The 27,903-nt window shown below is 48.1% G+C and overlaps 1 protein-coding gene across 11 annotated transcripts in view; it reads right to left on the bottom strand.

Moving 5' to 3' along the window:
* The window catches only part of KMT5B (lysine methyltransferase 5B), a 40,904-nt gene extending 13,994 nt beyond the window's left edge, over positions 1–26,910 (bottom strand). The window contains exons 1-7 of one of the 11 annotated variants that reach the window (XM_045573783.1): positions 26,563–26,910; positions 12,523–12,758; positions 9,329–9,476; positions 6,747–6,818; positions 2,425–2,590; positions 1,948–2,057; positions 153–319 (exon numbers count right to left, since the gene is read on the bottom strand). In XM_045573783.1, the coding sequence (XP_045429739.1) occupies positions 153–319; positions 1,948–2,057; positions 2,425–2,590; positions 6,747–6,818; positions 9,329–9,476; positions 12,523–12,682 (823 nt within the window). In that variant the 5' untranslated portion in view covers positions 12,683–12,758; positions 26,563–26,910. Of the gene's footprint in view, positions 1–152; positions 320–1,947; positions 2,058–2,424; positions 2,591–6,079; positions 6,228–6,476; positions 6,558–6,746; positions 6,819–9,328; positions 9,477–12,522; positions 12,759–13,460; positions 13,603–26,280; positions 26,459–26,562 lie in introns of those variants that run through there. The other 10 variants (XM_045573780.1, XM_045573785.1, XM_045573778.1 and 7 more) reach the window with 10 other exon arrangements.
* Positions 26,911–27,903: the final 993 nt, after the last annotated feature.

A 27,903-nucleotide genomic window follows, 5' to 3' on the forward strand; every position in this document is an offset into this window, starting at 1 on the left:
CAGTTAAACTACAGGAACATTTCCGTTAGTAACTCGGAGCGGGGGACATATTCTCAGCCTGCTTTACAGGAAGATGAGGGCTCAGTGCTATGCCGTTCGGACGGAGCAGAGCCGCCCCACACCCGTGCTGACGGCGGAGGAAGAGCGCTTACCGTGGTTTATAAACGCGGCCGGGCCGAGCCAGAGCTGAGCACAGTTTTTCCTGGTGGAATACATGACACTGAAGTCGTTCTCTCCGTGTCTAAGCAGCATGTTCTCCTCAATTTCTGAAAGTTCGGCAATACAACCCACCAGTAATTCTATTTTGTCATTTCGTTTCCTATTTAAAATATGTGATGTTAAAAATTACTAGTAATTATGAATAAGGCTTCTTTTATTAAAACAAGCCTGTCCAATAAGCTCCCAAGCATCGGAAGACCCAGCTCTGCATGTTGTAGCTGACTTGCTTGGATCCCCGCCGGGAAGCCCAGAGCCTGTGCCGTGTGCTGTGCAGCCATGGACCTGCTCATTCCTCCCGAGGCTCAGAGCCCTCCGAGACAGGCTGTGCCTATCATGTCTCAAACACCGCAGCGCCCAGCGCAGTGTCTGCGGCAGCAAAAACTCCATTCCTGCCGGCGGAACTCAGCTTGCTGACACTGGGTGAAGGAGACACGGATGAGTGTGGGAAGAGCCATGAGGATCCAGAATTGGGATGCTATCCTCTAGAGCAGTGTTTCCCAGAGTGTGGTACGCGGACCCCAGGGGCACGGGAAGAGTTTGGTGGGGGCACGCGTTGCACCGGAGTTTGGTGGGGATATGCACTGCACCGTGCTTAGCTGCGCCTAATTCTACGTTCTCATGATACGAGGGGTACTCAGCGTTACGGAAATTATAGAAGGGGACACATGTCAAAAGTTTGGGAAACACTACAGAGCAGCACCATCCCACAGACAGAATGCAAACCAAGCACAGAATCTTCAGTTTCCTAACAGCCACTTTAAGAAAGTAAAAACCCGTGAAATTACTTTTAGCAATATATTTTAGCCCAATAAACCCCAAATTCTATTTCAGCAGGTCATGGGGCTAAGAAATATTAACACAAACTTTAGTTTCGTATGAAATCTGGCATGTGTATCACATTGACTGCACTTCTCAATTCCGACTTGCCACATTTCAAGAGCTCAAGAGCCACATGTGGTTGGTGGCTACTGTACTGACAGCGCAGCTCTAGGACCGAGATCTCGCACCTCCACACCCCCTGACACACAGGGGGCCATGGAGCTGGCAACAGGCGTATCATCCCGAGAAGATGCACTCACACACACACACACGCCCATCGAGCCTGAGAGTAATGCTCTTTGCCCTCCACTTCCAGGCACTTGACCCTATAATTTCTATATAGAATATATTAGGGTGGTATACGGAAGGGGCTACATGTTTCTTTTGGGAGAAAAGGTAGGGAACAGGCATCAGAGGAAGAAGATATAACCTCACTCTCTCTTTTCCATATGCTGTCACCATTCAAACGGGCTCAATGTTACCATTTGAATTCCATCTGTCTATGTATTTTTAAAGCAAGCAATGTGTTAAGAAATTCCCACCTGCCAACTCCCTAGGATCATGAAGGCTCCATACCCAACTTTTCTCCCAGGCCAGTAAAGGACCAGCTCCAGAAGCCAGGCTGTCCAACCCTGGCCTCCCTAACCTTTCAGTAGCCCGTTATTGAGCAAGGCACCCGGATTCAACCAAAAGAAAACAAAACACACTTCAGCTCAGACACAGAATCTGGCCAACGCAGACTTCCAGTTCTAAACAACAAGGATGGAATAAGGAGCCAAGGCACCCGCCTGCCTGTTCCTCTGGGTGAGCCCCGCTCCATCCCTTCCGGACTTCCTTAGCACTTCACAGTGAGTCAGAGAGAACTGCAAATAACATTACTTTATGGGTTTATACTAGTGCAATAGTTACCACTCTTTCGTTGCAACTATTTTGGCTCCATTTTGTTCTGATGAGTATCTATTACAAGGCAGTATTTCAAATCCACTATCAGTTGCAAACATTCTCAAGTAAATGAACACCTAAAAAAGAAAAAATTTGACATTAACTTTATAGTAAACTGTTTGTCCTGCTAGACTTTCAAAGAACTATAAAAGCAAACCATGAACAATATAAAAATGTTGCACTTTTAAAATACTTTGTTGATATTTCAACATTTCACATATTTGAGTACCAAATGGCATGGCTATGTTACTCTGAAAGCTCACAACAAATTTCACTTCTGATGACAAAGTTTTCTCTTTGGACAGTCAAAGGATCCTATGTTATTAGATCTTCATACAATTAGTTTCACAAAAACTGGTTTCAAGTTTTCACCAAAATGTAGGCTTTAGTTTCCTTATTCCTATGCAAACATATAAACAGTATTCATCTTATCAATAGACCTACGTGTTCCTTGAATAGCTTCTCCTGCATTTTGTTCTTGTTGAGGAAATAGTGTCGCGCCCATTCGCCGGAAGTCAAACATTTGAAGGCTTTCTCCAAGTGCTCATCCTTCTTAAAACGCTCAATGACTTCCTTCAGCTCTTCTTGCCTTCCTTTAATAGGCCGGAATCTGAACAAAATCAAGACAGTAACTTTAATTATCTGCCATCACTCTTGGGCCACTATTAAGAGATACTGAGAAAGATATAGTAACCTAAAAACTGCCAGACAGAACAAAAGAAAACATTCAATAATCTTGATAATTACTCCTCAAGTAATATTAACCACCAGGGAACAATTTCTCTGTCTTCAAAATGCATTTTGATATTGTTATTTCACTGTTATCTCAGTAACTGAGAAGGAACCCGATGATTCAAGTGAATGCTCTCTCTTCAGGCTTATTCCAGTCTGAGGTACAAAATGGAAGACCTACAAAGAGCTCAGCTAACTGTGTGTTAGAGGGACAACTTTTAAAAACACCAGAATCAACCAGAAGAATGACGAAGCAAACAAAACCATGCCGCTAACACAGCAGCCTCTGTGCAGTCAGACCCCAAACCAAGTACCCCGTGAGCCCTGACATACTGTACAGCCTGATGTTCCAGCACCATGCCAACTGATCTCTGACAACTGCAGTCAGAGAACAAAAAGAGGGCAAAAGAACTACTGCTGTATGGTGCACAAGGAAAAACAGTTGGAGTACCATTATAAAAGGCTTCTAGTAATAAAATTAGCTATAATGACTTCAGCATATTACATTTCTAGTCATAAAATAACACACAATACAATCATAGTCCAAGTAAAATTAAGTCTGCAAGTCCCTCATTCTAAAGTAGTGCTCTCAATTAAAGGCACTTAAATCTTAATTTCAAAATGTCACCCTGGCAGGTGTGGCTCTGTTGGTTGAATGTCATTCAGTACAATGAAAGATCACTGGTTCAATTCCCAGTTAGGACATGTGCCTAGGTTGTGGGTTCAAGCCCCCCCCCAACCCCCCTCGGCCCCGCCATTGGGATATGTGCAGGAGGCAACCGATTGGTGTTTCTCACATCCATCTTTCTCTCTCTCCCCCTCCTTCTCTCTTTCTAAAACTAAATATTTAAATATTAAAAAAAAAAGTCTTTTCATGTCAATTTCATTTGGCTTATTTTCCCAAATAAAGTTTTAAAAAATCCAACCAAAAAATGGAATTACAGACTGCTATTCAAATAGAATACATTAAGAAAAAAAATATTAAAGACCAGGAAAAAGGATTTGAACTATGCACCCTACTCTACCAACTGAAACTGTGCACTTCATAAATCTGAAAATGCTAAAACTGAGATAAGACCTAGGAAAGGAAGCACTCAAGCGAGGTTTTTTTCTAGATGAGCTACCATAATTGTATTCATAACGTTTCAGTAAAATGTTAAGTCACAATATTTTACCAAGGCTCATTTATTAGGTGCTGTGTACACACAGGTGTTATGGTGAAGGGACAGACTAGCCACTGCTCTTACAGGGAAAATGTGTCCGGGACTAAAAGACATACACATGCATCAACAGTTAAGCAAAGCAGCGCTAGGCAAATGCAGGTCACTGTGGTACAACCTGCACCCCAGCACTTTAAAGCATGGAAATCATAACTAAAGTGCAGATACATCTGGGCAGTAAGGAGAGGAAGAATTCAGCTTTCCAGAACAGGCAGGAAAGAATCAGAGGAGGGCAGGCACAGGGAGAGGGAATTTAAGCAGAGCATCTTAAGGCTACATTCAAAGAGGCGAACAGGGACAGAGGGCATCAGCTGGGCAACAGCAGCAGAGGACAGAACAGGAAGAGAGAAGAGATACCACCACTGACGACAGGGCTTCTGGGGACTTCAGATGCATTAATGCACGCTGACCCCTCCAGGAACTGTCTAGCTCAGACTATAGTTTCAGGAAGCTCTCACAACTACAGAGCAGAACCGTCAGAGAGAGTTCAAACTATCTGTCCCAGAGACGTCATGTAAAGAAATGGACATCAAATTTTATTTTTCGTGTTTTATTAGTGTACCTGCTCTGGCAGATAGACGAGTGGATGTCCTTTAAACAATTCAGAATGCGTTTAACTAAGATTGTCAAAATATGATGTCAAAATAGTCTAAAGACTTGCATAATTGTGAAAGTTTGCAAACTTCCATCCAGTTATAATATTAAACGACTTGTAGATATCACAAGTGATTTTTATCCAGATTGGGTTTCTTTGACATTCTTGCTGCAAAGCTACACTAGGAGTGTTTGCACATGCCACTTCACACAAACAAAATGTGAAATGTCAGGAAATGGATAACCCGTGTTTCATGCAGAGAACAGAAAAGCCAATCCTAGTACCTCACTCTGAGCAAACACAATGTATAACCATGTTAGTGCTCCAGACGGCAGAAAAAGAACCCCGCAATCCTGGTGTCCACCATGGAAGTGCCCAGTGACACCCTATTTAAGACAATTGCATGGCTCAACACATTAGCAAGCAAGTCAGAGTCAGGCTGGCTTCCCTGCGTTTCCAGGACACGCAGCCCCGGAGTGGATGCCGGCTGTTCCTATGGGCTCAGTGCGCTCACTCCTGAGACCGCTGCTTCCGCCTAAAGACGCCTTTCAGCTGTCGGAGCTTTGTTACTCCTTGTTCATGATGCCAATTTATATGCTAAAACCAACACAAGAGAATCTACTCTTGATTTAGCTATAGTCTGCTTTTCTGAATCAAACACAAGCAAACTGTTACTTACCAATAGCAAGAACCTCCATTTCACTTAAAATATATCAAACTTCCTGTCACAGCTGGCTGATATAGGCGTGAAATGAAAGTGAGGAAAGGAAGAGAAGGGGTCTGGGTGCAGACAGGAAGAGGAAGAGGCAGCTGTTTTCAATGACCTGACCAAAACCCAGTAAATCACCAGGCTGGTGGTTCAAGCAAACCCCAGCAAAGCAAACACTGCCGGGGAAATAAACTTACTTACTAGCATAAGACTGTCACACTGTTAGGACCAGGCGAACAGCAATGAAGATGTTTAAAAACATTAAAATAACTGTCTATCATGAGTAGAAAATACCCTCTGCCCTCCTTCATCACCATCGCTGTAGATCTCTCACCGCACAAAGCTCTCCTCGCCATGGCTCTTAAAGCCAGGAGAAAACACAGGCTGCCTGAGCAGCCTCTGGTCCAGCGAGTGAGGAAAAGGAGGCCCTGAGGGCTGGCGAAGGGAAGCCTTTCCCAGCAGCTCTTGTGCGGATTCAGGGCGCTCTCGTGTGGTTTCACGCAGAAAAGGACTTGACTTGTGTCTGCCATGGAACACCAGCCCGGAGCCCAGGCAGCGAGAGCGCTGCTGGTATTCTAGCAATTCAGTGAAAGGTTCTATACACTTCTACATCTGGCACATGGGGGTGGAGTGGGTGTTAGGGGAGGCGAGAGAAACAGGAACCTGGTATTTCCAAGTCAATGTGCCCCTCCTCTAACACAAAGTTTGCTACTTTAAATAAACCAAACATTTCTTTTCTCTCTTCCCACACCTCTGATGAATGGCTGCTATAAGAAAACAGTCATTTACAATCATTATTATTAAAAGGGGCAGGAAAACACATGGATTCATACTCCCACACACCTGTTCCCCACTCTTTCCAGAGACTGCCTTCCCAGGTTCCTGGCTATCTGGTTTTTCTGTGTCCGAACCCAAGAGAGCACTGGGCAATGAAGAGGGCGGTGGGTCTGTGTTAGCTGCACTATGTCCCCTCCAGAGCATGTACAACAAGAGCTGACTGGAGGAGGGGGAGGAGAGGAGGACGGGAAAAGGGGAGCAAGGGAAGGAGAGAGGAAAAGAGAGAAAAATGCTCAAATATTTAAGATATAAAATAAGAAACCATGAGGCAACACTGAACACATTTCCCCTTTGAAGAAAGCTGGACTGCACACTGACAGGCGCAGGGCCGAGGAGGGGGAGGCCGGCCAGAGCCAGCTCTGCTCCTTCTTCACCTGCAGACAGGCAGCCACCGGACACGTACCTGGCCGAGTCTGCACTCAATGCTCAGCTAGTCCAGGGAGTGATTCCTGATCTTTGATGAAAGATTTCTCTTAAAATTACCCTGTTATGGAGTACAAGTCATTTTTTTAAAATACAACTATGACTAAGACCGAACTATTTTAAAAGGTTTGCAACATATTCTGAAAATCATGCTTATGCCAACACCGCCATTATTTAACACCAAAGAACATCATACAGGCTGTGACGGTGAGCGGGCACCTTATCATTGTCTGTAATGCATTCTACCTACCTCACAGGGCTGTTGTGAGGAAAACTGTCAGACTTTGAAAAGTGCCTTGAGCTCCTCGAAGGAAAGGCGCTGCTATGGAAATGCAAAAACAAACAACAATGAAAACTATTTGTACAACCTGGACTTGTCATCTCTAAGCAGATTTACAATATGAGCTGTTGCAAAAATCCTTAAGACACTGTGTTCCAGTCTCAGCAGGACAAAAGCCGGATGCTAAAACCCTTTCTTCCCACAGAACACCGTTCACATTATACCGAGTCAGAAGATTTAAGAATTCCTTTATGCTTTCTAGTCAAGCACTTAATTTCAAAGTGACACTTAACGTGATTTATAAATTCATATCCAACAGAGGATATAAATACAAAATCAAATACATAAAGTAAAATAAAATTAGTTACAGTAGTAGAAGGATGAGCAAGGACTATACAGACTGCAGTTTGGATCAGAAAAATTCCAAAGAAAAAGTGACTCTTGCATTTCTTTATAACATTATTTCCTGCTCAGCTCCTTCCAAGTCGCCCATCCTCAGGATACTGCCCAGCCTCTGGCTTCTACAGCCTCCACAAGGGGCATGACTGAAGCACCTGTTCCGGTATGTCTCCTTTTTCCACAACTGACCCCCCACCCAGCCATTCACACCCTGGGCAAGCCCCCAGTGTCTGTGTCCATTGGTTAAGCATCTTAAGATTTACCAAGTAACTCCCATAAACTAATTACCAAGGAGGATTTTATAGAAAACTCACTGACCACCAGAGGCAGCTCCTGTGAAGTCTGCCCCCTGGTGGTCAGTGTGTGTCATAGTGACTAGTCATTCTGCCGTTCAATTTGCATATTGGTTTTTTATTATATAGGATAGGACAGGACTTATTTCCCAGTAACAGGTAAGCTTTCATCCTCTGGAATAGTCAAAGCATGGGGATTCTGCACACACAGATTTCTTTCCTAAAGCCACTAAAAACACTTTATAATTTTGTTGGAACACTTTCTAAAACGGTTTATATGCTTCCATATTTCAGTATATAAGGCTTAATGAAGATAATACCTTTCTTGATGACTCCAGGTCATAATTATAGGCCTTTGCAGTAAAATCCTGAATGCTACTACTATTGTAGATTGTTATGAGAATCAGTGATTCACATTTCTTAACTCAGGGGGGAAAAAAGGCTAACAGATGGCTTATATGCTATCAGGATCCTCTGCAGGCATGTCAAACTCGTGGACTCTTGGCCGACAGGCCAGTTTGACATGCTTGCTCTGGAGTGGCCAGGTCTGCTGTGTTTACTGAGGGAAAAAAGGGAAATGGACTTAATACAATACAAACTAGACTTTACGAGGACACTATGGCATTTTGAGGCTGCCGACTTCCCAGAGGACAGCCATCTGTCTCCTATTAAGAAAATTTAGATATCTGCCCCTCTGAAGGCAGGGAACTATTTAAAGAACCTCTCAAGTCCATCCCAGCTTTTCACTTCATTTTACTAAGTAAAGACACATGATGACTGAAAATTACATGAAAATACCAATTTTCTGGTATTTTGGCTGGGGGGGGGGGGGTGTCAGTTGGGGAAAAAGGAGACATGTAAAATTTTCACCAGAATTACTTCTTTCTGGGTTTAGCATGTAATTAATAAATGCATCATACAGTATTTTGTTTTAATTTTAGCAAGGGAGAGAGTTAAAAGGGAAAAAGATGAACACAGATTTTCCTCTAATCACCTTTATCACCAGTTCCTACCACCCCTAATTATCGGTGACATCCACCTGGTGATCAAGTCCTTCCAGGGCTGGCCCTTGACAGGGGAGCTACTGACCACGTACAGGGTGATGGAGGCAGGAGTGGGCGCTGCCGGAACTGGCTCTACATTCTAAGACCCCACACGTTTCCCTCAGACTGAACACCCTCTGCTGTGGAAGTTAGGGAGAGAAGCTGTATGGTGGAGGGCATTACAAAATTCTCTAAGAGCCTTTTGTGGGAAGTAAAGAAATTTAAAGGATGAAGATTTCAAGAGTGACGCAGTAATATTGTAAGTAGATGACCTTTAATACTCAATAAAGCACTTGCACATCTATTTTCTTATCTGCACCTGAATGTAAGCACGTCTTTAAAGATATTCACGCTTACTAAGTTGAATCTTACTTAGCTGAATGCTTTGCTGCACCTCAAAGATCAAACACAGTGGCAATGATTTTAGAAATGCCTGTAATAAAACTATGGGGAAAAAGGCTATAATCTACTTTTAGTAGGAAAATATACATTTTTAAGGTTGAACAGGATGCCTGTCAGATTTCTTTCCACTAATTAGCAGCAACATTTAGAACAGAATAAAGATGCTCCCCTAGCTTTATATTTTAGTAAGAAATATCCTGAGATAAAATAAGAACACAGAATTAAAACTGACAAGATTCTCAGAAGCTTTTGTTGCTTTTCGTGGCTCACATATAGAAAATCTTTCTGTAGAAAGTACTTTCCTTTAATGGCATTTAAATTTCTGACTGAAAGAAAAAATCTATTTTCTTTCATTCCATCCATTTTCTTAAATTCAACATCATCTGTGTCATTCAGGATAAAGACTTAGAATTACCTAGTATTCATTTTGTGTGTCTGAAAACCTAAATAGGGATCAAGAACCAAACTGGTTGCTAGGTCATCATTTTCACAGAGTTCCTTAGCGGACATTCCAGAAGATGGTACATATCGACTCTGTCCTTCGAATCCTGAGTTACCATTACCTGCAAATAAAGAAAAAGAAAAGTAACTCAAATTGAAAATGACAAGTCTACCTTAAAAACCTTTGCCCATTCATGCTAGTAATCAAGAACTAACATTATTTCAATCAATTTTAATAATGGACATGGGAGTACTATGGACACAGAGCTCTCTGCAGTCAGGACCAGAGGGGAGAGCTTGATTTAAGTCCCAAAAGGAGTCCCAAGTAGCTGACTCCAGCTTCCTGCTTTCAGGTGGATGAGTGATCATTAATTCCACTTGGCTGGGCACAGGCCCAGAGGTTAAGAACTTCCTTGCCTATGATTACAAAGCTAGGTAGCAGAGGTGGGAAAAGGAGAAAAGAGAATGACAGGCCTGTTTCTAACTGACCTGTCTGAAGGTATTTTGTTTGAAAAATAAGGAAGATGGAAGTCCATGGGTTTAATTTGGAAGAAAAGCACTGTAAAGTGAGGAAAGGAGGCCAGATTTGTGTCTATCAGTTTCAGCAGTGCCCACTTCAGCACGTCACTGAGTCCCACCGCAGTCAGTGAAGACACCAGCTGATAACGATAAGCCTCTCAAAATGAAGGCATGGAAGAATGAGAGAAACCCACAATGAAGGTTGACTTTCTTTTCATCCACTCTTAAAAATAAATAAATAAATAAATAAACAAACACTTCTGTGAAAATCCCTGCCAAAGGGTAGGTACATGATTTGCATGTGGGTCTGTGAAAAGCTATCAGATCACTTATTTTCTGTAACAGCTTTATTGACACTGAAGCTACTGAACACATACCATATAATTCACCCTTTGAAAGTGTACAATAGTTATTTTTTAATATATTCCCATAACTGTACAACTATCACCACAATCGATTTTGGAACATTTCATCCCTCCCCAAAATAACCTGCACACCATTAGCAGTCACTACCTGCCTCTCCCTCCCAGCCCCTTCAACCGCTGATCCAGTTTCTGTTTCTATGGGCTTGCCTACTTTGAAATTTTCATATAGCTACAATCATACAATATGTGGTCTTTGCAACTGGCTTTATTCAATCAGCCTATGTTTTCAAGGTTCATCCATGCTGTACTTCATTCCTTTTTATGCCTAAATAATATTCCACTGTGTGGATTTACCACATTTTGTTTATTCAGCAGTCAGGGGACATTTGTTCTGTTTCCACTCTTTGGCTATTATGAGTAATGTCTCTGTGAACAATCATATGGAAGTTTTGTGTGTACATATGGTATCCCAATTCTCTTAGGAACATCCCTGAGAATGGAACTGCTTAGGCCATATGCTAACTCCATGTTAACCTCTGGAGGAACTGCCGGACAGTTTTTCAGTGGATGCACCAGTTTACATTTCCAGCAGCAGTGTGTGAGGGTATAAGTTCTCCACATCATCACCAACACTACTGACTATCTATCCTTTTGATTTTAGTTTTAATGGTTGTTGTACCTTATGGTTTTAATTTGCATTTTCCTGATGACTAAGAGTCTTTTTTTTCAAGATTTAGTTTTTCTGGGTCCCTTAAATTTCCATAAGAATTTTTTAGTAACAGCTTGTCAATTTCTGCAAAGAAGCCAGTTGAGATTTTGACAGAAAAATGCATTCAATCCGTAGATTAACTGGGGCTAAATCCCCAGTGTGGGGCATGCAGGAGGCGGTCGATCAATGATTCTCTCTCAACATCGATGTTTCTCTTCTCTTTCCTTGCCCCCTCACTCCCTGTCTCCCTTACTCTCTGAAATCAATAAAAAAATATATATATATTTTTAAATGCCTAACTTACTGAACAGAGCCAATACCACAGCTATAGTCACTACATTTCTCAATCCCTTCAGGCTCCCATCACACGCTAAGGGGCAGGGAGGTGTCCATGCAGAAGAGCATCCATTACAAAAACAGTGACCACGCCGAAACCGGTTTGGCTCAGTGGTAGAGCGTCCGTCTGCGGACTGAAGGGTCCCGGGTTCGATTCCGGTCAAGGGCATGTACGTAGGCTGCGGGTACATCCCCAGTGGGGGGTGTTGCAGGAGGTGGCTGGTCGATGTTTCTCTCTCATCGACGTTTCTGGCTATCTCTCTCCCTTCCTCTCTGTAAAAAAATCAATAAAATATATTTAAAAACGAAACAAAAAAACAGTGACCTGATCTGACCTGGAAAGGTTAAGGGCAGTATGGGCCCCAACCAATGAATAGCATAACCCCTAAAAGGTAAAAATGAAATGAATGAGAACTAGAGCAATTTAGCTGAAACTGCAGGACACTCAGGCTAATTCAATGTACGGGGAGCAGGCAAGTTCCAACACAAACTAAGGCTGTTTAGCAGTAGCTAAACTAACCTCAGGAAAAGTAAGAAAGAGAAAAAGCTCCGCTCCTTACCATGGTCAGACACTCTGGAAAACCTCCATGTAGTTGTCCACTGAGGCTCATGTTTATCCTGGGTCGATTTACTACTCATATAAGAGCTATGAAAACTACAATTTCTCACAACTCTCAGCCAGTCATTTCATTCTTACCAAGAGGAACAGAGGTAAAAAAGTAACTTAACGTCAATAGTGCCTTCCTATCTGGATAAAGGCTTGTTCACTCTATATAAATGTAAGAAATGGTGACAATTTGTGAAGCTGCACTAAACTATATTTATCATGCAAATCAGAGTTAACTTTATTCATATTTCTGTAAGTTTTCAAAGACATACATATTTATACTTACATCAAATATAAAAAATACAGTCTGAACTTTAAAGAAATTCAGGTAAGTAGCAGTATTTAATTTTTTTTTATAGTACAGATTAGCAATTTAGGTATAAATTCAACAAAATATAATTAAAACCATGAATATAAAAAGATGATTGAAGTTATTATATTAAGCATTAAACTGAAGTTGACACATTTGATGAGAATAAAAACTGATACAACTTTGAAAGAGTAAAATACTATATGTTAACTATGTGAGAGCATGAAGAATTGTTTTGAATACAACAGAACACGAATACATTACAAACAGGAAAGAATTACTGCCTCACATCACAATGAAAAGAGCAAGTTTGTGTACATACATCTGCTGGACCTCCTCTCCCCTGCGTGTCTGCCGGCCTTCACAGAGTCCTTCCCCGGGTGCGGCACTTTCGGCTGGTTCTGCTGATGCTCATTAGACAACCTGCCTCCATGTCTCCGGCCATTCACCACCATGTTCTTGGATTCTCCCAACCACTTCATGCCCACAGCCAGCCTGACCCAGGTGCATTTAGTCACTCTCTTCAAATAGCTCAGAGAATAAGTTCAATGTTCTCTCCTAACGGAAACAAAACAGGAAAAACAAACAAAATGGGAGGTAAATACACAACAGACCATGCTACACAGACTCTGAGAAAGATACAGAGTATTAAAAGTACTGTAGTAACAATGTTCCCACTATAAAAGATAGAGTATTAAAAGTATTGTAGTAGCCGAAACCGGTTTGGCTCAATGGATAGAGCGTCGGCTTGGGGACTGAAAGGTCCCGGGTTCGATTCCGGTCAAGGGCATGTACCTTGGCTGCGGGCATATCCCCACTAGGGGGTGTGCAAGAGGCAGCTGATTGATGACTCTCTCTCATTGATGTTTCTAACTCTCTATCCCTCTCTCTTCCTCTCTGTACAAAATCAATAAAATATATTAAAAAAAAAAAAAAAAAAAAAAAAAAAAAAAGCCGAAACAGGTTTGGCTCAGTGGTAGAGCATCGGTCTGCGGACTGAAAGGTCCCAGGTTCGATTCCGGTCAAGGGCATGTACCCGAGTTGCAGGCACATCCCCAGTAAGGGGTGTGCAAGAGGCAGCTGGTCGATGTTTCTCTCTCATCAACGTTTCTAGCTCTCTCTCTCCCTTCCTCTCTGTAAAAGAATCAATAAAATATATTTTTAAAAATAAATAAAAGTACTGTAGTAATAATGGTCCCACTATAGAAAGATACAGAGTATTAAAAGTACTGTAGTAATAATGTTTCCTCTCTAGAGGACCTGGGCTCCCGCAGTCCATCACGCTGAGGTCTTCAATGCCCCCGGCTCTGAGGAGGGCGCACTGGGTCCTGCTCACAGCGTGTGCTTTGAAGAGCAATTGGCCAATAGCAAGTGCTCTATGAATGTCTGTCCTGCAATTACCGTCAAGAATCACCTTTGCTCTGTTATGCTGACATCTAGGTTCAGCTCAGTAATCAGCTCAAATCACACATTTTGGTCACATTCTATGAACTCTGGTATTTAAACTACAAAGGTATTTATTATCTCTTGCCCACAACAGTTTTGTTACATCTTTTTGTCGTTAACATCAACATTCAAGATACTTAGGGATATTTTATCAAAGTACTGCCCGTCATAAAATGTCTTACTCAGCGCTCCTTTACAAAGGAACATGAGAGATCTCTCTCACCATCTGAACGTGAACGAGCTGAATTTGGGGACGGAATGATTTGGACAGTGAGGTTCCCTGTACCTTTAAGGACCTTTGGAAGTGACTGTTGGTGATGGGATGAGAAAAGGGATGTCCATGACTTCACTCAGCATGGAAAACTGCTTTGAGTGTAAGTCAAACCGAAGGCTCTAGGATAAGAAACATAAATGGACGGAACCACCCACCAGGGCTAGAAAGAATGAAGCGATGAAAGAAATAGCGAGTGACCTCTCCACAGAGAACCGTAAGTCCCACCCAGACTGGCCGCAGACGAGCGCGGAAACCTGCGGTGAGCCCCGATCTGTCTGTAAGCCTCAGGCGGTCCGGCCGCAGCTCCATGTGAAGCTGTTCCAAGTTACTTATCCAGTCACCGATCCGCTGTTAGGGCAAAGGGCAGGTGCCAACATTTTAAGGAAAATTGTGGAATAAAACATTTTAATCGGAGGAAATTGTGCTATCAACCTAATTTCCCCCCAAGAATTAGGAGTTCACCAAGAAATCATTCTAGTAGCACACTTCAGCCCAGGTCATGGACCACCCTAACTTACACACAAATGCGGGAACAGATCCATAGCTGCAGGTCTGAGAGCCTGCGTGGGGATGCATTCTAGCAGAGACTCCAGGCCTCGCCGCTCGTCCAGAGAACGACAGCTCGTTACGGTACGAGAGCACCGTAAGGAGCACCTGGTGGAAGCAGTTCTGGTAAAGCTGCCGGAAATTTGGGGGCTATTTATAATGTTTTAGCTCAAGATGAGCACGCACAACAGAAACTCTTTGAACACAATAAAAGGAATGATCAGGTCACCGTTTGCTCTGCCCCGGCAGTGTGGAATGTGTTCTCGCCGGCATGCCTTCCCTGTGAGGTTACAGCGGGAAGGAGCACTCGCAGGTCATGGAGAGGACTGGAAAGGCGCAGGTGATGGGAGGAGCTGAGGAGACAGGCCACAGGCATCAGGTGCGAGCAAAGCCTGGGCTCCCGGCCACAGGGAGGCCCTCCCGCCGGAAGCAGGCGCGTCTGCCTCCTGCTGAGACTTGGACACTGACTCGCAGTGAGGCGCAGAGCAGGCAGGATTCAGCTGACAGTCGTAAGGCCCCTGCTAGCTGCTTACTATGTGGAGAGCTCACAGTGATGCTTTAAAGAGAAGTTCTAGGGAAGCTGTTAGTAATTTGTGGGGCAGCAGAGAAAACACCAGCTAAGAGAGCCCTGCACTAATCGGAGGGAGAGCTGGTGGCGCAGGTGGCTGCTCAGGGTCTTTCTGAAGGACGCGCTGGCAGATGGGTTTGCTCACAGCCTGGGGGGGAGAAAAGGGGCTCACTGCGCCTCCGTGTGGAGGACGGAGCTGGCGTGATGAAGGCGCCGAGGATGACGAAGCTCAGGCGTGGGCAGGGGTCAGGGTGAGGAGTTTGCTCTGGAACATCTGAGAACCATAAGGACCACGTGGCGATGAGAGGCAGGTGGACGCCAGGGCCTGGCACGAGGCTGGATAATGAGGCCTGGTGTCAGCGCTAGTGCTATTTCCAGCGAGAGGACGGAATGACCACCTGGGAAGGGAGGCTGGCTAACGGGAGCCTAAGGACTGGGGAGCACCCTCGCAGGTACAGACCAGCCTGAGAAGACACAGCAGCACAGGGTGGGGAAAGGAGCAACCAGCGGAGGCAGAGCGGCAGGGAGCAGCACTTCCGGGGAGCAGCCACGCTGGCTCAGGCCGCCAGGCTCCGAGGCAAACCGCCTTTCTGAGCCGAAACTCACGCAGGACGGCCACTCGCCATCTGTGAGCCTTTCAGACACAGCAGGAGCTTCTAAAACGGACATGATGTCTCCAAACATGGGCTCGTGGGAACAGAATTGGATAGCAGAGGGAAAATAAGAAATAAGGAATAAAAAGAGGCCTAAACTCTTATGTCATCTGTTTCAAATAAGAGAGAAAGAGTAGAAATTTTACATGTCAGAAAAGATGTATGTAAATTAAACTCAGAGGACAGGAGAAGATGGGGATAAGTTAATTTGATAATAGTATGCCTAAGAGAGTCTATAAGGGTCTTTTATATAAAAAAAGTTTTAGCCCTAACTGGTGTGGCTCAGTGGATAGAGCGTCTGCCTGCGGACTGAAGGGTCCCAGATTCAATTCCCGTCAAGGGCATGTACCTAGGTTGCAGGCACATCCCCAGTAGGGGACGTGCAGGAGGCAGCTAATCGATGTTCTCTCTCATTGATGTTTCTACTCTCTATTCCTCTCTGTAAAAAAATCAATAAAAAATAATTTTTAACAAACAAACAAAACACAGTTTTAGCCCAGCCAGTGTGGCTCAGTTGGCTGAGCACTGCCCCATGCACCAGGAGTCACTGGTTCGGTTCATGGTCCGGGTGCATGCCTAGGTAGCGGACTCAATCCCCAGTAGGGGGCGTGCAGGAAGTAACTATGCAGGTGTCTGTCTCTCTCTCCTTTCCCTACTTTAAAACCAATAAACAAAACCGCTTTTAGACGAAGAGATGTAGATGCGCACATCTCCAATTCTCTGGACTGACAGAAGGAACACCCTCTGGTGAGGCGGGCCCTGAGCGTGCAGCAGCGCAGGTCTGCTCCCTCCGCTTCCGAGTTCGCAGTGCCAGGCTCTCCGAAGGAAAGACAGTGACGGCCCGGGCGGCTCACGGCACTAAGCTGGCAGGACCCTCATGCACCATGTGGGGAAGGAAGCTCGTGCTTCAGACCCTAGTACCAACTGTAAGTAAGAGGGCAGACTGCTTATGGCCAAGTGCTGAAATAAGAGCTGCTTTAGAGAGGAAAGCAGTTAAAGAATTATGCAGAGTTGTATTTATTTATTTATTTTTCATATATTTTATTGATTTTTTACAGAGAGGAAGCCAGACACGTCGATGAGAAACATCGACCAGCTGCCTCATGCACACCCCCTACTGGGGATGTGCCCGCAACCAAGGTACATGCCCCTGACCGGAATCGAACCTGGGACCTTTCAGTCTGCAGACCGACACTCCACCACTGAGCCAAACCGGCTTCAGAGTTGTATTTAGGGAGAAAACGTCTAACCACATTGTAAACACCACTGCAGAAAAAACCAGATGCACCCCCCCCCCCCCCAACAACAGAATGGCTATCGTTGAGGGAATAAGATTAATTTTAAAAATCACACACACATACACCCCCGAATGTTTATAGCAAACCTATTTATGAATAATTGGAAAAAATACTGATACTTGAAAAAGTTTCAAAAGAAAGTACAGAACTGTTTCATAAAAAATGTGTTTGGTTCATGCCAAGTGCCCAGCAGGGTGGACCCTCACCAAATGCCAACACTGTTACCACTCCTACTGTCCGCTGTGACACAGGATTAAAAACTGGTCAGTGACTTCTGAGTTAACTGTTCATGCCCGATTATGGACTGAAGGGTCCCAGGTCAATTCCAATGCAAGGGCACATGCCCGGGTTCGAGCTCAATCCCCATAGGGGGTGTGCAAGAGGCAGCCTATCAATGATTCTCTCCATCATTGATGTTTCTATTTTCTCTCCTCCCTCCCTCTCTGAAATCAATAAAAAAATACATTTTAAAAAGGAGAGGAGAATACTGTGGTAGACTGGAAAATGGTCCCCAAAGCTGTCAAACCAGCGAATGTCATTTATAGGAAAAGGGGTTTAGAAATGTACCGTATTTTTCCGACCATAAGACGCACTTTTTTCCCCCCAGAAGTGGGGGGGAAAAGTCCCTGTGTCTTGTGGTCCAAATATAGCCTACACATATACTTTAAAAAAAAGTTTTGTTACTTGCCCGGCTCTGTGTGGTCTCTGTGTGCTTGCCCGGCTCTAAAATGGTTCTAAATGCTGCTGTTTACTTTACAGGGTTGATTACATGGTTTATGACTGTGATGTTGGGTTTTAATGCACATAAAATATTTTAGGACACTATTTGTTTCAGAATCTTTTTTTCTTCATTTCCCTTCTCTAAAAACTGGTGCGTCTTATGGTCCGGAGCGTCTTATGGTCCGAAAAATACGGTAGTTATTCTCCAGGCCTCCCTTTGGCCCAGGGACGCTGAGGATGACTTCTGCCCGGAGCCCAGGGAGCATACACGTGCTTTACTAAGCCACCAGGTCTGCAGTCACGGTCACAGCGCCCACAGGAAGCCAAAACAGAGGCCACGAAAAAGCAAACCAAAGTGAAAATGCTTTCGAGGTAACAGACTTCACACACACACATCAAATTCCAAACGTATCACAGAAAAACAGATTTTAAGCACCTTTAAGAAGTTGTTTTAGACACACTTTAATAGTCATTTCCCCTTTCAACTGCAGGGTGAAACAAAGCTATAGAGTTTGAAGCTGAAGTCTCAATCCCACATGTGACTACGAACTGTGCTTAAGCCCAGTTAACCAAGACCTTCCTTGGAAATATTGTAATGGAACATGTTTATGTTTATATAAGATTTACAATAAAAATGAAAACTAAAACTACTAGAAGTTTTCATTTAGAACTTTTTAAATTTTTTAATATTGATTTGAGAGAGAAAAACATCAGTTATTCCACTTATTTATGTATTCACTAGAGGCCTGAATTCATGCATGGGTGTGGACCCACCAGGGCCCTGGCCAGCTGTGGGGAGGGGCCATGGGTGATTGGCCAGGCAGCCCTACCCGCAATTGGAGTGAGTGAGTGTGTGTGTGTGGTGATCAGGAGTGGAGCTGGCTGTGGGGGAGGGGCCAAGGACAGATGGAGGTGTTGGGGGCCCATTGAAGCCAGGGGGAGGGGCCACAGGCAGTTGGCTGGCTGGCCCTGCCCCTGACTGGGGTGGGAGGGGGGAGGAGTTTAGGAGGTTGACCGGCTAACCCCGCCCCCTATTGGGTGGGCAATCAGGGGCAGGGCAGAAGGGGGGGTGTTGGGGGGAGGACACCTGCAGGCCGATGGGGATGGTGGGGGCCCATTGGGGGTGGGGCTGGCCAGGGGGTGGGACTGCAGGAGATTGGCCAGTCCCACCCCATTTGGCCAGCTGCAGTGGGAGTCATAGCGACGGGTCATTGTGGTCTTTACGGCGTTCACGTCGCTGGCTTTTTAATATACACTAGTGGCCTGGTGCACTAAATTCGTGCACGGGGGCTGGGGGTAATGCAGCAGTGTTCCTCAGCCTGGCCTTCACCCTCTCCAGTCTGGCACCCCTTGAAGGATGTCCAACTGCCAGTTTACAGGGATCGGGCCTAAACTGATACATCCCTTTCGCAATCCAGGACTGCTGGCTCCTAACCACTCACCTGCCTGCCTGATAGCCTCTAACCACTCTTCCTACCGGTCTGCTCACCCCCAAATGTTTCCCACCAGCCTCATCACCCCCAACTGCCCCTTGTGCCAGTGTGTTTACCCCCAACTGTCCCCCTGCTGGCCTGCTGACTCCAAACTGCCCCCTCCACTGTCCTGATCACTTCCAACTGAACCCCACTGATGGCCTGCTTGCCCCCAACTGCCCCCCTGCTGGTCTGCTTACCCCCAACGGCTCCACCCACCACCAGCCTGATCACCCACAACTGCCCTGCCCTCTTGACCTCTCACACCTCTACCTCGGCCCCACCACCATGGCCCTGTCCAGAAGAACATCCGGAAGGTCTCCTGGCAGGTCTCCCCGTCTAATTAGCACATTACCCTCTTATTAGTATAGAGAGAGGCCTGGTGCATGGGTGGCCAGCTGGTTTGCCCTGAAGGGGTCCTGCTGAGGTGACTGGCCAGCCTGGGTGAGAGGCTGATAGCTGTCTGCAGGCTGGCCATAGACCCTGGCGACCAAGCTCCTAGCCCCTCCTGTTTGCTCTTTTTTTTTTTTTTTTTTTCTAGCACCTCCTTCAGTGGAGGCCCGGGCTGACTGGAAACAGGTATCGGGACTTATTTGTGTTCTATAATTGAAACTTTGTAGCCTTGAGCAGAGGCCAGGGCCAGGCAGGGCCGCAAGAAGCTTGGCTTCCTCCATTGCCAGGGGCAACCCAAGCCTCCTGCTCACTCCAGCTGTGGCCACCACCATCTTTGTTGGGTTAATTTACATACTTGCTCCTAATTGGCTGGTGGGTGTGGCTTGTGGGCGTAGCAGAGGTAGTACAGTCCATTTGCATGTATCTCTTTTATTACTAGATAGGACTAGTAGATTGGTTGGTTCTTGTATGTGCCCTGACTGGGGACTGAACCTGCAAACCTTGGCATATCAGGATGACCCTCTAACCAACTGAGATACCCAGCCAGGGCCTCGGAAGAACATTTTAAACAGCAAAATATACACTACCATTAACTCAGCAATCAGACATTTACAACACAACAGCTGGGCATGCAGTAAACACCTCTCCAACAGCATCCTTACAGAGAATGTTGCTTCATAGTTCCTTATTTATTCATGTCTGATTATAGCACAACAAAGGATTTCACATAAAAACTTGTGTCTCAAATCGCCTCAGTGGGTATCTTTAAAATAAAGGTTTTAGCTGACGGAGATGTTGAGGGAAATTCCAAAACCAACAACCTGCGTGCCCATCTCTCCATATCTGACCCACTACCTCCTAGTAGGGCCTATGAATAAAATCAAGGATGCTTCCTTTGTTACTGTTTTCTGAGACTCAAACATCATTTTCCTTTTCTATAAACAGATGCCACCTAGTGTCAAAAGCCTGCAAGTGCAGCCCTCAGTTCCTCGGGAGCTCTGAGGCAAGTAGAACAAAGAATTAATTCTTCCTGGGCAGAGACAAAGGTGAGAAAACTTCCAAAAGGCGATCTGGGGTGTGTGTGTGTGTGTGTGTAAAAGCCAGGGCTGCAGGATGTGGACTTCGTGGCTCAGGACGCGGCTCTGGGTGGAGTCAGAGTGCCGGCCCGCCCTGGCCCACCTGTTACTCCCGTGTGAGCAGTGACCACGGACAAGCATTTAACCTCTTTAATGCCTACTGAGGAAGTGAAGATAGGGCCTGCCTCCTTGGTTTACCCAAAGAACGAAGTGAGCAGAGATTGCCAATAAAATAAAGTTCTCCAACTGTCTCTTTTTGAGTCACTAAAGCAGAATCAGAGAGGGCCAGGCATGTTGGCCCATCATTCATAAAATCTTAAAATATTCAAGTAGAAATTTCCCCTTAACTCCTCACCCTACCCCCCCCCCCCCGCGCAACACACAGACACACACACACACACACACACACACACACACAATCACATCGCCTCATCCATTTAAAAGTACAGTTTTCAGGGGAATAAACACGGGCCAGGGGTGCGGATTCACGCTCCAGAGCGGAGACCAGCTCTGCCCCCACTGCTCCTAAGGAGGGGAATGTGACCCCTGGCAACAACGTGAAATTAAAATCATACCAACTACCACTCACAGGCAGCATTCAGAGGCCTGAAGATTTCATTGCAGGACACTTAGCTTGTTGTGTATGTGGTAAAACATTTTTCCTTATTGTATCTCCATTTTTAAAAACACCAGTAAATCACAGCCCCTCTATTCCTTTAGTGCTTCCTATATTCACTTTATCACTTAATCCCACACCCTATGAAGCTGTGATTACACAGAGGAAAGGTTAGAGAATTTGCTCTAACAGAACAGGAAGCTGATGACCCTCCCAGGAGGAGCCTCTTGCCTAAGCCCTGAGAGGCAGTCCCAGCGCCAGGAGAGATCCGCTGGTGAGAAAGCATGTGACTGGAGACAGACAGACCAGCGAGAAAATTAACGCAACAGGAGCAGCGAGTGGGAAGGGAGGAGGCGTGGTGTTTCGAACAGAAGCTTGGCTGGACTGGGAGCCAATTAGATTTAGGTGGGGAGGGGCTGAAAGGAGTTCCAGCTGAGTCAGAAAGCTCTAGTTGGGGCGACTGCAAGGTTGCCATTAACCCGGAAGAAAAGTTTGCGGGAAAGATGGGAAAGGCTGGATTTGCGAAGCTGGAGGAGGGGGCACTGCCCGGGATGTCAGAACTCCGGAGAGAAGCGGGGCTGTGGAGGGACATTAACAAAAAGAACTTTACACAATGCCAACATTCCAATGTTATTTTAATTCAAAGAATCGCAGAATTTCAGAACAGTCAGAGTGAAAGAAGCAGGCTGAGAGAAATTACCTACCTAAAGTAACTCACTTCTGACGACATAATGTGCTACCAACACGCAAAACCAAACTTCCTTTTTCCTTTTTAGCTTTTCCAGTTAGCTGAAGTGAAAAGGGAGGAAAGAGGGGGAATAAAATGAGCAGTGGCACTGTGGAGACAGGCCTGGCAACAACACCCCCACTCACCCTGCTTAGGGTTACTTGTTAAGTGCCCAGCACCGTGACCACCACACACTTAAATATCTATCTGGGACGAGGTTGCTGAGTGGTTACGGCGATGGACTGCTAAGTATCTCTCTGCTCAGGACGTGAGTGAAGGCCTGAATGCTGTAGGGACGATTTGCAGGCCTGGGCACAGCTGAGAGACCTCTTCAGCACTGGTTTCTGGGTACTATTGCACAGTACTGCCCTGTGACCCAAGGTCTGTGCTTATAGCTTTACATGTATTATGTCACCTGCCCCCATCACAGTCCCTTAACATGTACAACATATTAAATATACTCATTCACATATAATAAAAATTAAATTATACAGGAACATGAAAGATAACTATTATCACCCCATTTTACAAATGAGAGCAAGCCTTAGAGAATTAGAAAAAATTAAGCCGCCGAAACCAGTTTGGCTCAGTGGATGGAGCATTGGCCTGAGGACTGAAAGGTCCCAGGTTCGACTATATATATATATATATATCCCTCCACATTGGGCCACATAAGCATTTTCTTGAAAATAAAAATACACCTCATGGATCATTTATCAGATACTTCAACCTTGTTATACAAATCAGACAGAATGAATCATCCTGCAGATTTAGAATCCACTCAAGCCAACATTTACCAGGAACCTACTGGGAGCACTGGGCACTGTTCGTGGTGCTGGAATGTTGGTTGTGTCCAGGAACACTAGAGGGCGCACAGCTTCCAGGAAACCCTCTCCGGAACCGGAAGCGGAATGACCCTCCCAGGAGTCTCTAGCCTAAGACCTGAGAGGCAATCCCAGCGCCATGAATCTGCTGTTTTACAAGCCCCGGTGTTTCTATCAACGGAAAGGTGCGCAAGGAGAGCCCGCACACACAGGACCGCGAGCTCGCCAGCTTGGCAGCCCAGGATTGGGGAGCCGGCATTATCACTCCACAGGAGGCGGCCGAAGCTCAGAAGTAAGGTTGCTTTCCTGAAGTCCATCGGAAGCTAAGTGGTAAGGCTGGTCTAAGCTCTGGTGTTTAAGCTGCAGTCTGGGGTTTACTCCAATGCTTGAGCCACAGGTGGTTGAGGCAGAAATAAAGAGGCTTATCACTGAGGAATGCCTCCCCAGGCCCATTTCCTTTGGCCTCAGTGCACTGCTAACATGCCGAAAATGAGACATCCTGCAGCGATGCAACTGACAAGTAGGAGCCATGTAGACCTTAAGAATCAAAATTTTGGGACCACTGATACACGATATACCCAAGTCTCTCTCTCTCTTTTTTTAAATATATTTTTTATTGATTTTTTACAGAGAGGAAGGGAGAGAGAGAGCTAGAAACGTCAGATGAGAGAGAAACATTGACCAGCTGCCTCCTGCACATCCCCCAAAAGGGATGTGCCCGCAACCAATGTACATGCCCTTGACCGGAATCGAACACGGGACCTTTCAGTCCACAGACCAACACTCTACCGCTGAGCCAAACCGGTTTTGGCAATATACCCAAGTCTTTTAATTATAAAACCCAGTTGACTGTAAGCTGTATCATTAATTTGATTTTTAAAAAATATATTTTAGAGAGAGGAAGGGAGAGAGGGAGAGAGCTAGAAACGTCGATGAGAGAGAAACATCGACCAGCTGCCTCTTGCACACTCCCTACCAGGGATATACCCGCAACCAACGTACATGCCCCTGACCGGAATCGAACCTGGGACCTTTCAGTCCGCAGACCGACGCTCTACCACTGAGCCAAACTAGCTTCGGCTAATTTGATTTTTTAAAGGAGTAAAACTATATGAATATACGGATAAAGTATATAAACCAATTGGTGAAAATATGATTAAAATAGTCCTTACAATAGGGTGGCAATTAAATGTAAAATATAAACTATAATATAGGATTGGAAGTGATCTCAGAGATTAATGTTTCATTATTTTACAGATGAAGAAACTTGGCCCTCTTGATGGTCTCATATAAATAATGACAGAGCAAACTGGAACAAAAGTTGTTTTAAAATATAATATTTTATTAATTTCAGAGAGGAGGGGAGAGGGAGAGAGAGAGAAACATCAATGATGAGAGAGAATCACTGGGGCAGGGTGGGCTGGAGGGGGCCAATGGGGGCATATGTAATACTTTCAACAATAAAGAATAAAAACAAGTAAAATGGGAGTATAAAACATGGAATCTATGTGCTCTATCTGAAAGGATTTCTCTCATAAGCCATGGGAAGGGCATTCCTGTGGACAGGGAGCTGTTCAGATGCTACTCACACAAATATACATCTTTACAATACCACTGGGCCACATACTCTGTGCCCGGTAACAAAATGGTACTCATGTGAAGAAAAAGCCGGTTCACTGACAGATTTATATGACCAGGGAAATTTACAACCCAACATCCCCACCCACAAAAGTCTACGCTCAAAGGCGTGCGAACAACCTGCAACCACTTCCTTCACATGCTGTCCTGACGTCCTCCCAGCCTAGCCCCTCCCCAGCGCTGCCCCCTGGCGGCTGGCTCAAGCACGGAGCGTTCTAAGCACAAGCAGTTCAGTGTGTACAGAAGACAGATGAAAACAGAGGCGAAGAGCACTTGCAAATGAGAGTTCAACCGCAAGGTTTATGGGTGAAACAGCCCTGCCCTACTCTCTTCATAAACAATAAATATCCAAACACTCATTTCACTCTAAGTTGTTTTGCTAATGACAACCATGTTTTTAATAACATTAGAATATGTTATTAAGACAATGTTTAATAACATTTTGAAAAACTAACTACTAACTACTGAGCTTCATCACTTGGGAGATGAGCAAACTTAACGCCTTCAAGTGCCTATTGAATAAGCACCTTCTCGGCACCTGCCCCTGAACGCAGGAGGTAAACAACCAGCTCACAGCAAGCCCAGAGGACAGCCAGGAACCACCACACACACTACATACAACACAGGTGACCAGGCTCGGGGACACAGGAAGTGTGCGCTCTCCTCGGCGAGCCAGCCTGCACCTGTGTGCGCCAGAGGGGGTTCCACCAGGCGGCATGGTCCCGGGCCTTCCAGAAGAGCCAGTGAACGGGGAGGGAGGGGGTGCAGGACCGCTGGGCAGGGTGCACCGTCTGAGGCATAGGCATGGCCACCATGGGGCTGGTGCTTGGAAAAGGGAGCGCAGCACGTACGAGGTTTAGAGATTGAACACTCCACACCGGCCTGCGTTCCCACACACGCGGGGAGTGAATCCTGGACTGTGGATCGGGAGCCCCGACAATGACAGGCCGCCCCCAAAACCGCTACAAAGTAACCTGCGGCCACTACGGACACTAACTCTGACGCCGCTGAAAAGGGCCAAGGAGTTACGTGTATCGAAGTGTGCAAAGACTCCCCCTTCCTTCTCCAACTCCCTGCTCAGCGTCAAAGCCACGGGCCGCTCCCAGTATTCAAACTGCGGGCAGTGTCCCCCGTCTCCGCAGCTACCACCAGACTTCACATCCAACAGCCCCGATCTAAGCAGGTGCCGAGAGAATCCTACCGCCACGGCCAGCTCATCTGTCCCCAGGCCACACCCCCGCCCGGCAACTTCTTACAAACTAACTTCCAAGAACACGCTCCCTCGGTGGGTGCGGAGTGGGAGCGGGGCCGCGGGCCGGGGCGGAGCGGGGCGGTTCTGCCCGCGGCTCCGCGGCTCCGGGTCCGGGCGCCCCCGCCGGCCCCGCTCACAATGGAGTGGAACCGGCCCCGCGAACACGCGCGGCCGCGCCCCGCGCCCGGTGCGAGCGCCGCGCTCCCATCGCGTGCGGCCGCGCGGAGGGGCCGCGGAGGGACCAGCGTTCTCGGGGCTGCGGCGCCGCCCGCCGGCGGGGAAGCGGCCGCGGGGCCGGGGCGCGGGGGCCGGAGCGGCGCGCTGTCACCGCGCGGGGCGGCCGGCGGGGCGGCGGGAGGGAGGCTCGGCCCAAACACACCGCCGCCGCGGAGCCCGCCGCCCATTGGAGAGGAGGGAACGCACGGTCCCCCAATCGGAGCGGCGGGGCTGCTCCCCGCGTGCGGCCGCCGCCCGGCCCCGCGCCGGCCGCTACCGCTCCCTTCCGGCGGCGGCGCCCACTGCAGCCCCGGCCCGCGGCCCGCCCCCGCCCCCGCCCGCGCCGCGGCCCGCCCCCCGCCGCCGCCCCGCTCACCGCGCCGCCCGCTCCTCCGGGCGCGTCGAGCTCCTCGCCGGGCCGCTGCGCTGGGGGGCCCGCGCCGCCCGGCGCCGCTCCCCGTCCCCCCGAAAAATTAATCACCAAAAAATAATTCCTCAGAAAAATGGAGAGTAAAATCCAAGATGGCGGTGCCGCGGCACCGCCCGCTCCCTCCGCCGCCGAGAAATGAGTCCCAGCCGCGGCCGAGCCCCCCGCCCCCATCGCGCCGGCCCCGCGCCCGCGCCCCCCGCGCCGCGGCCTCACCTCGCCTCGCGCGCGGCCGCGGGGTCCCAGAGGCCGCCGCCCGCTCCGAGGCCCGCGTCCCGGGGCCGGCGCCGGCTGCCACCTCCCGTCCCCGGCAGCCTCACCTCATCGCCCCGCAGCCTCGCCGCCCGCGCCGCAGCCGCGTCGCCGCCCCGGTGCGCCGCCCGGACGCCGCCGGCTCGGTGGGGAGACACGGAAAGGAGTGCCCTCGCCGGGCGGAAGGACACCGCCGACTCGCCTCCCCGTCACCTCTGTTGCTTTCACGGGACTCGCGGGGGGAGGCGGAGAAACCCGAGAGAGAAAGGAGTCCCCGCCGGTTGCTCCCGCGGCGGAGGGACAAAAGCGAGGCTGCGGGACGGACCGCCGCACGCCCCGCGGAGGGATCCGTGCGGAGCGGCCGGCGGATCCCTCCGCCTCCGCCCTTTAAATCGCGGCCGGAGGCGGCGGCGCCGCTCGCCCGCGGGCGCCGCTCCTCGTCTCCCTGCGCCCCCGCCCCGGACCCCCGGCCGCCTCACCCGCCCGCACCGACCCCGGGGCGCCGCTGCGGCCGCGGGCTCCTGCCCTCCGCTCCCACGGCGCCGCCCGGCCCGCCGAGGCGAGGCGGCCCCGCCGAGGCGAGCCTCTTTGTTGTGGAAATGGTGTCGTTGGAGGCAGATACACCCGAGTCCGGGTGGGCAGCCTCGGCGGACGCCGGAGGGAGGGAGGGGCATGAATGCTAGTGTCACCGGGCCCTTTCTTGAGCTCCTACTGTGCGCCGGCCTTCCCCGAGGCGGCGGTGTTGCCACTTCCCTCCCATGGGCAGCGCAGGCTCCGACATGTACGCCCCTCAGGGCGCCCGGCCCTCAGGGTGCCGGGCCTTCAGGGTGCCGGGCCCTCAGGGTGCCCGGCCCTCAGGGTGCCAGGCCTTCAGGGTGCCCAGGCCCTCAGGGCACCCGGGCCCTCAGGGTGCCTGGGCCCTCAGGGTGCCAGGTCCTCAGGGTGCCCAGGCCCTCAGGGTGCCGGGTCCTCAGGGTGCCGGGCCCTCAGGGTGCCCGGGCCCTCAGGGTGCCAGGCCTTCAGGGTGCCCGGGCCCTCAGGGTGCCCGGGCCCTCAGGGTGCCAGGCCTTCAGGGTGCCCGGGCCCTCAGGGTGCCCGGGCCCTCAGGGTGCCCGGGCCCTCAGGGTGCCAGGCTTCAGGGTGCCCGGCCCTCAGGGTGCCAGGTCCTCAGGGTGCCCGGGCCCTCAGGGTGCCAGGCCTTCAGGGTGCCCGGGCCCTCAGGGTGCCGGGCCCTCAGGGTGCCCGGGCCCTCAGGGTGCCGGGCCTTCAGGGTGCCCGGGCCCTCAGGGTGCCAGGTCCTCAGGG

The sequence above is a fragment of the Pipistrellus kuhlii genome, unplaced genomic scaffold, assembly GCF_014108245.1.
Source record: "Pipistrellus kuhlii isolate mPipKuh1 unplaced genomic scaffold, mPipKuh1.p scaffold_m20_p_56, whole genome shotgun sequence".
Classification (NCBI taxonomy): Eukaryota; Metazoa; Chordata; class Mammalia; order Chiroptera; family Vespertilionidae; genus Pipistrellus; species Pipistrellus kuhlii.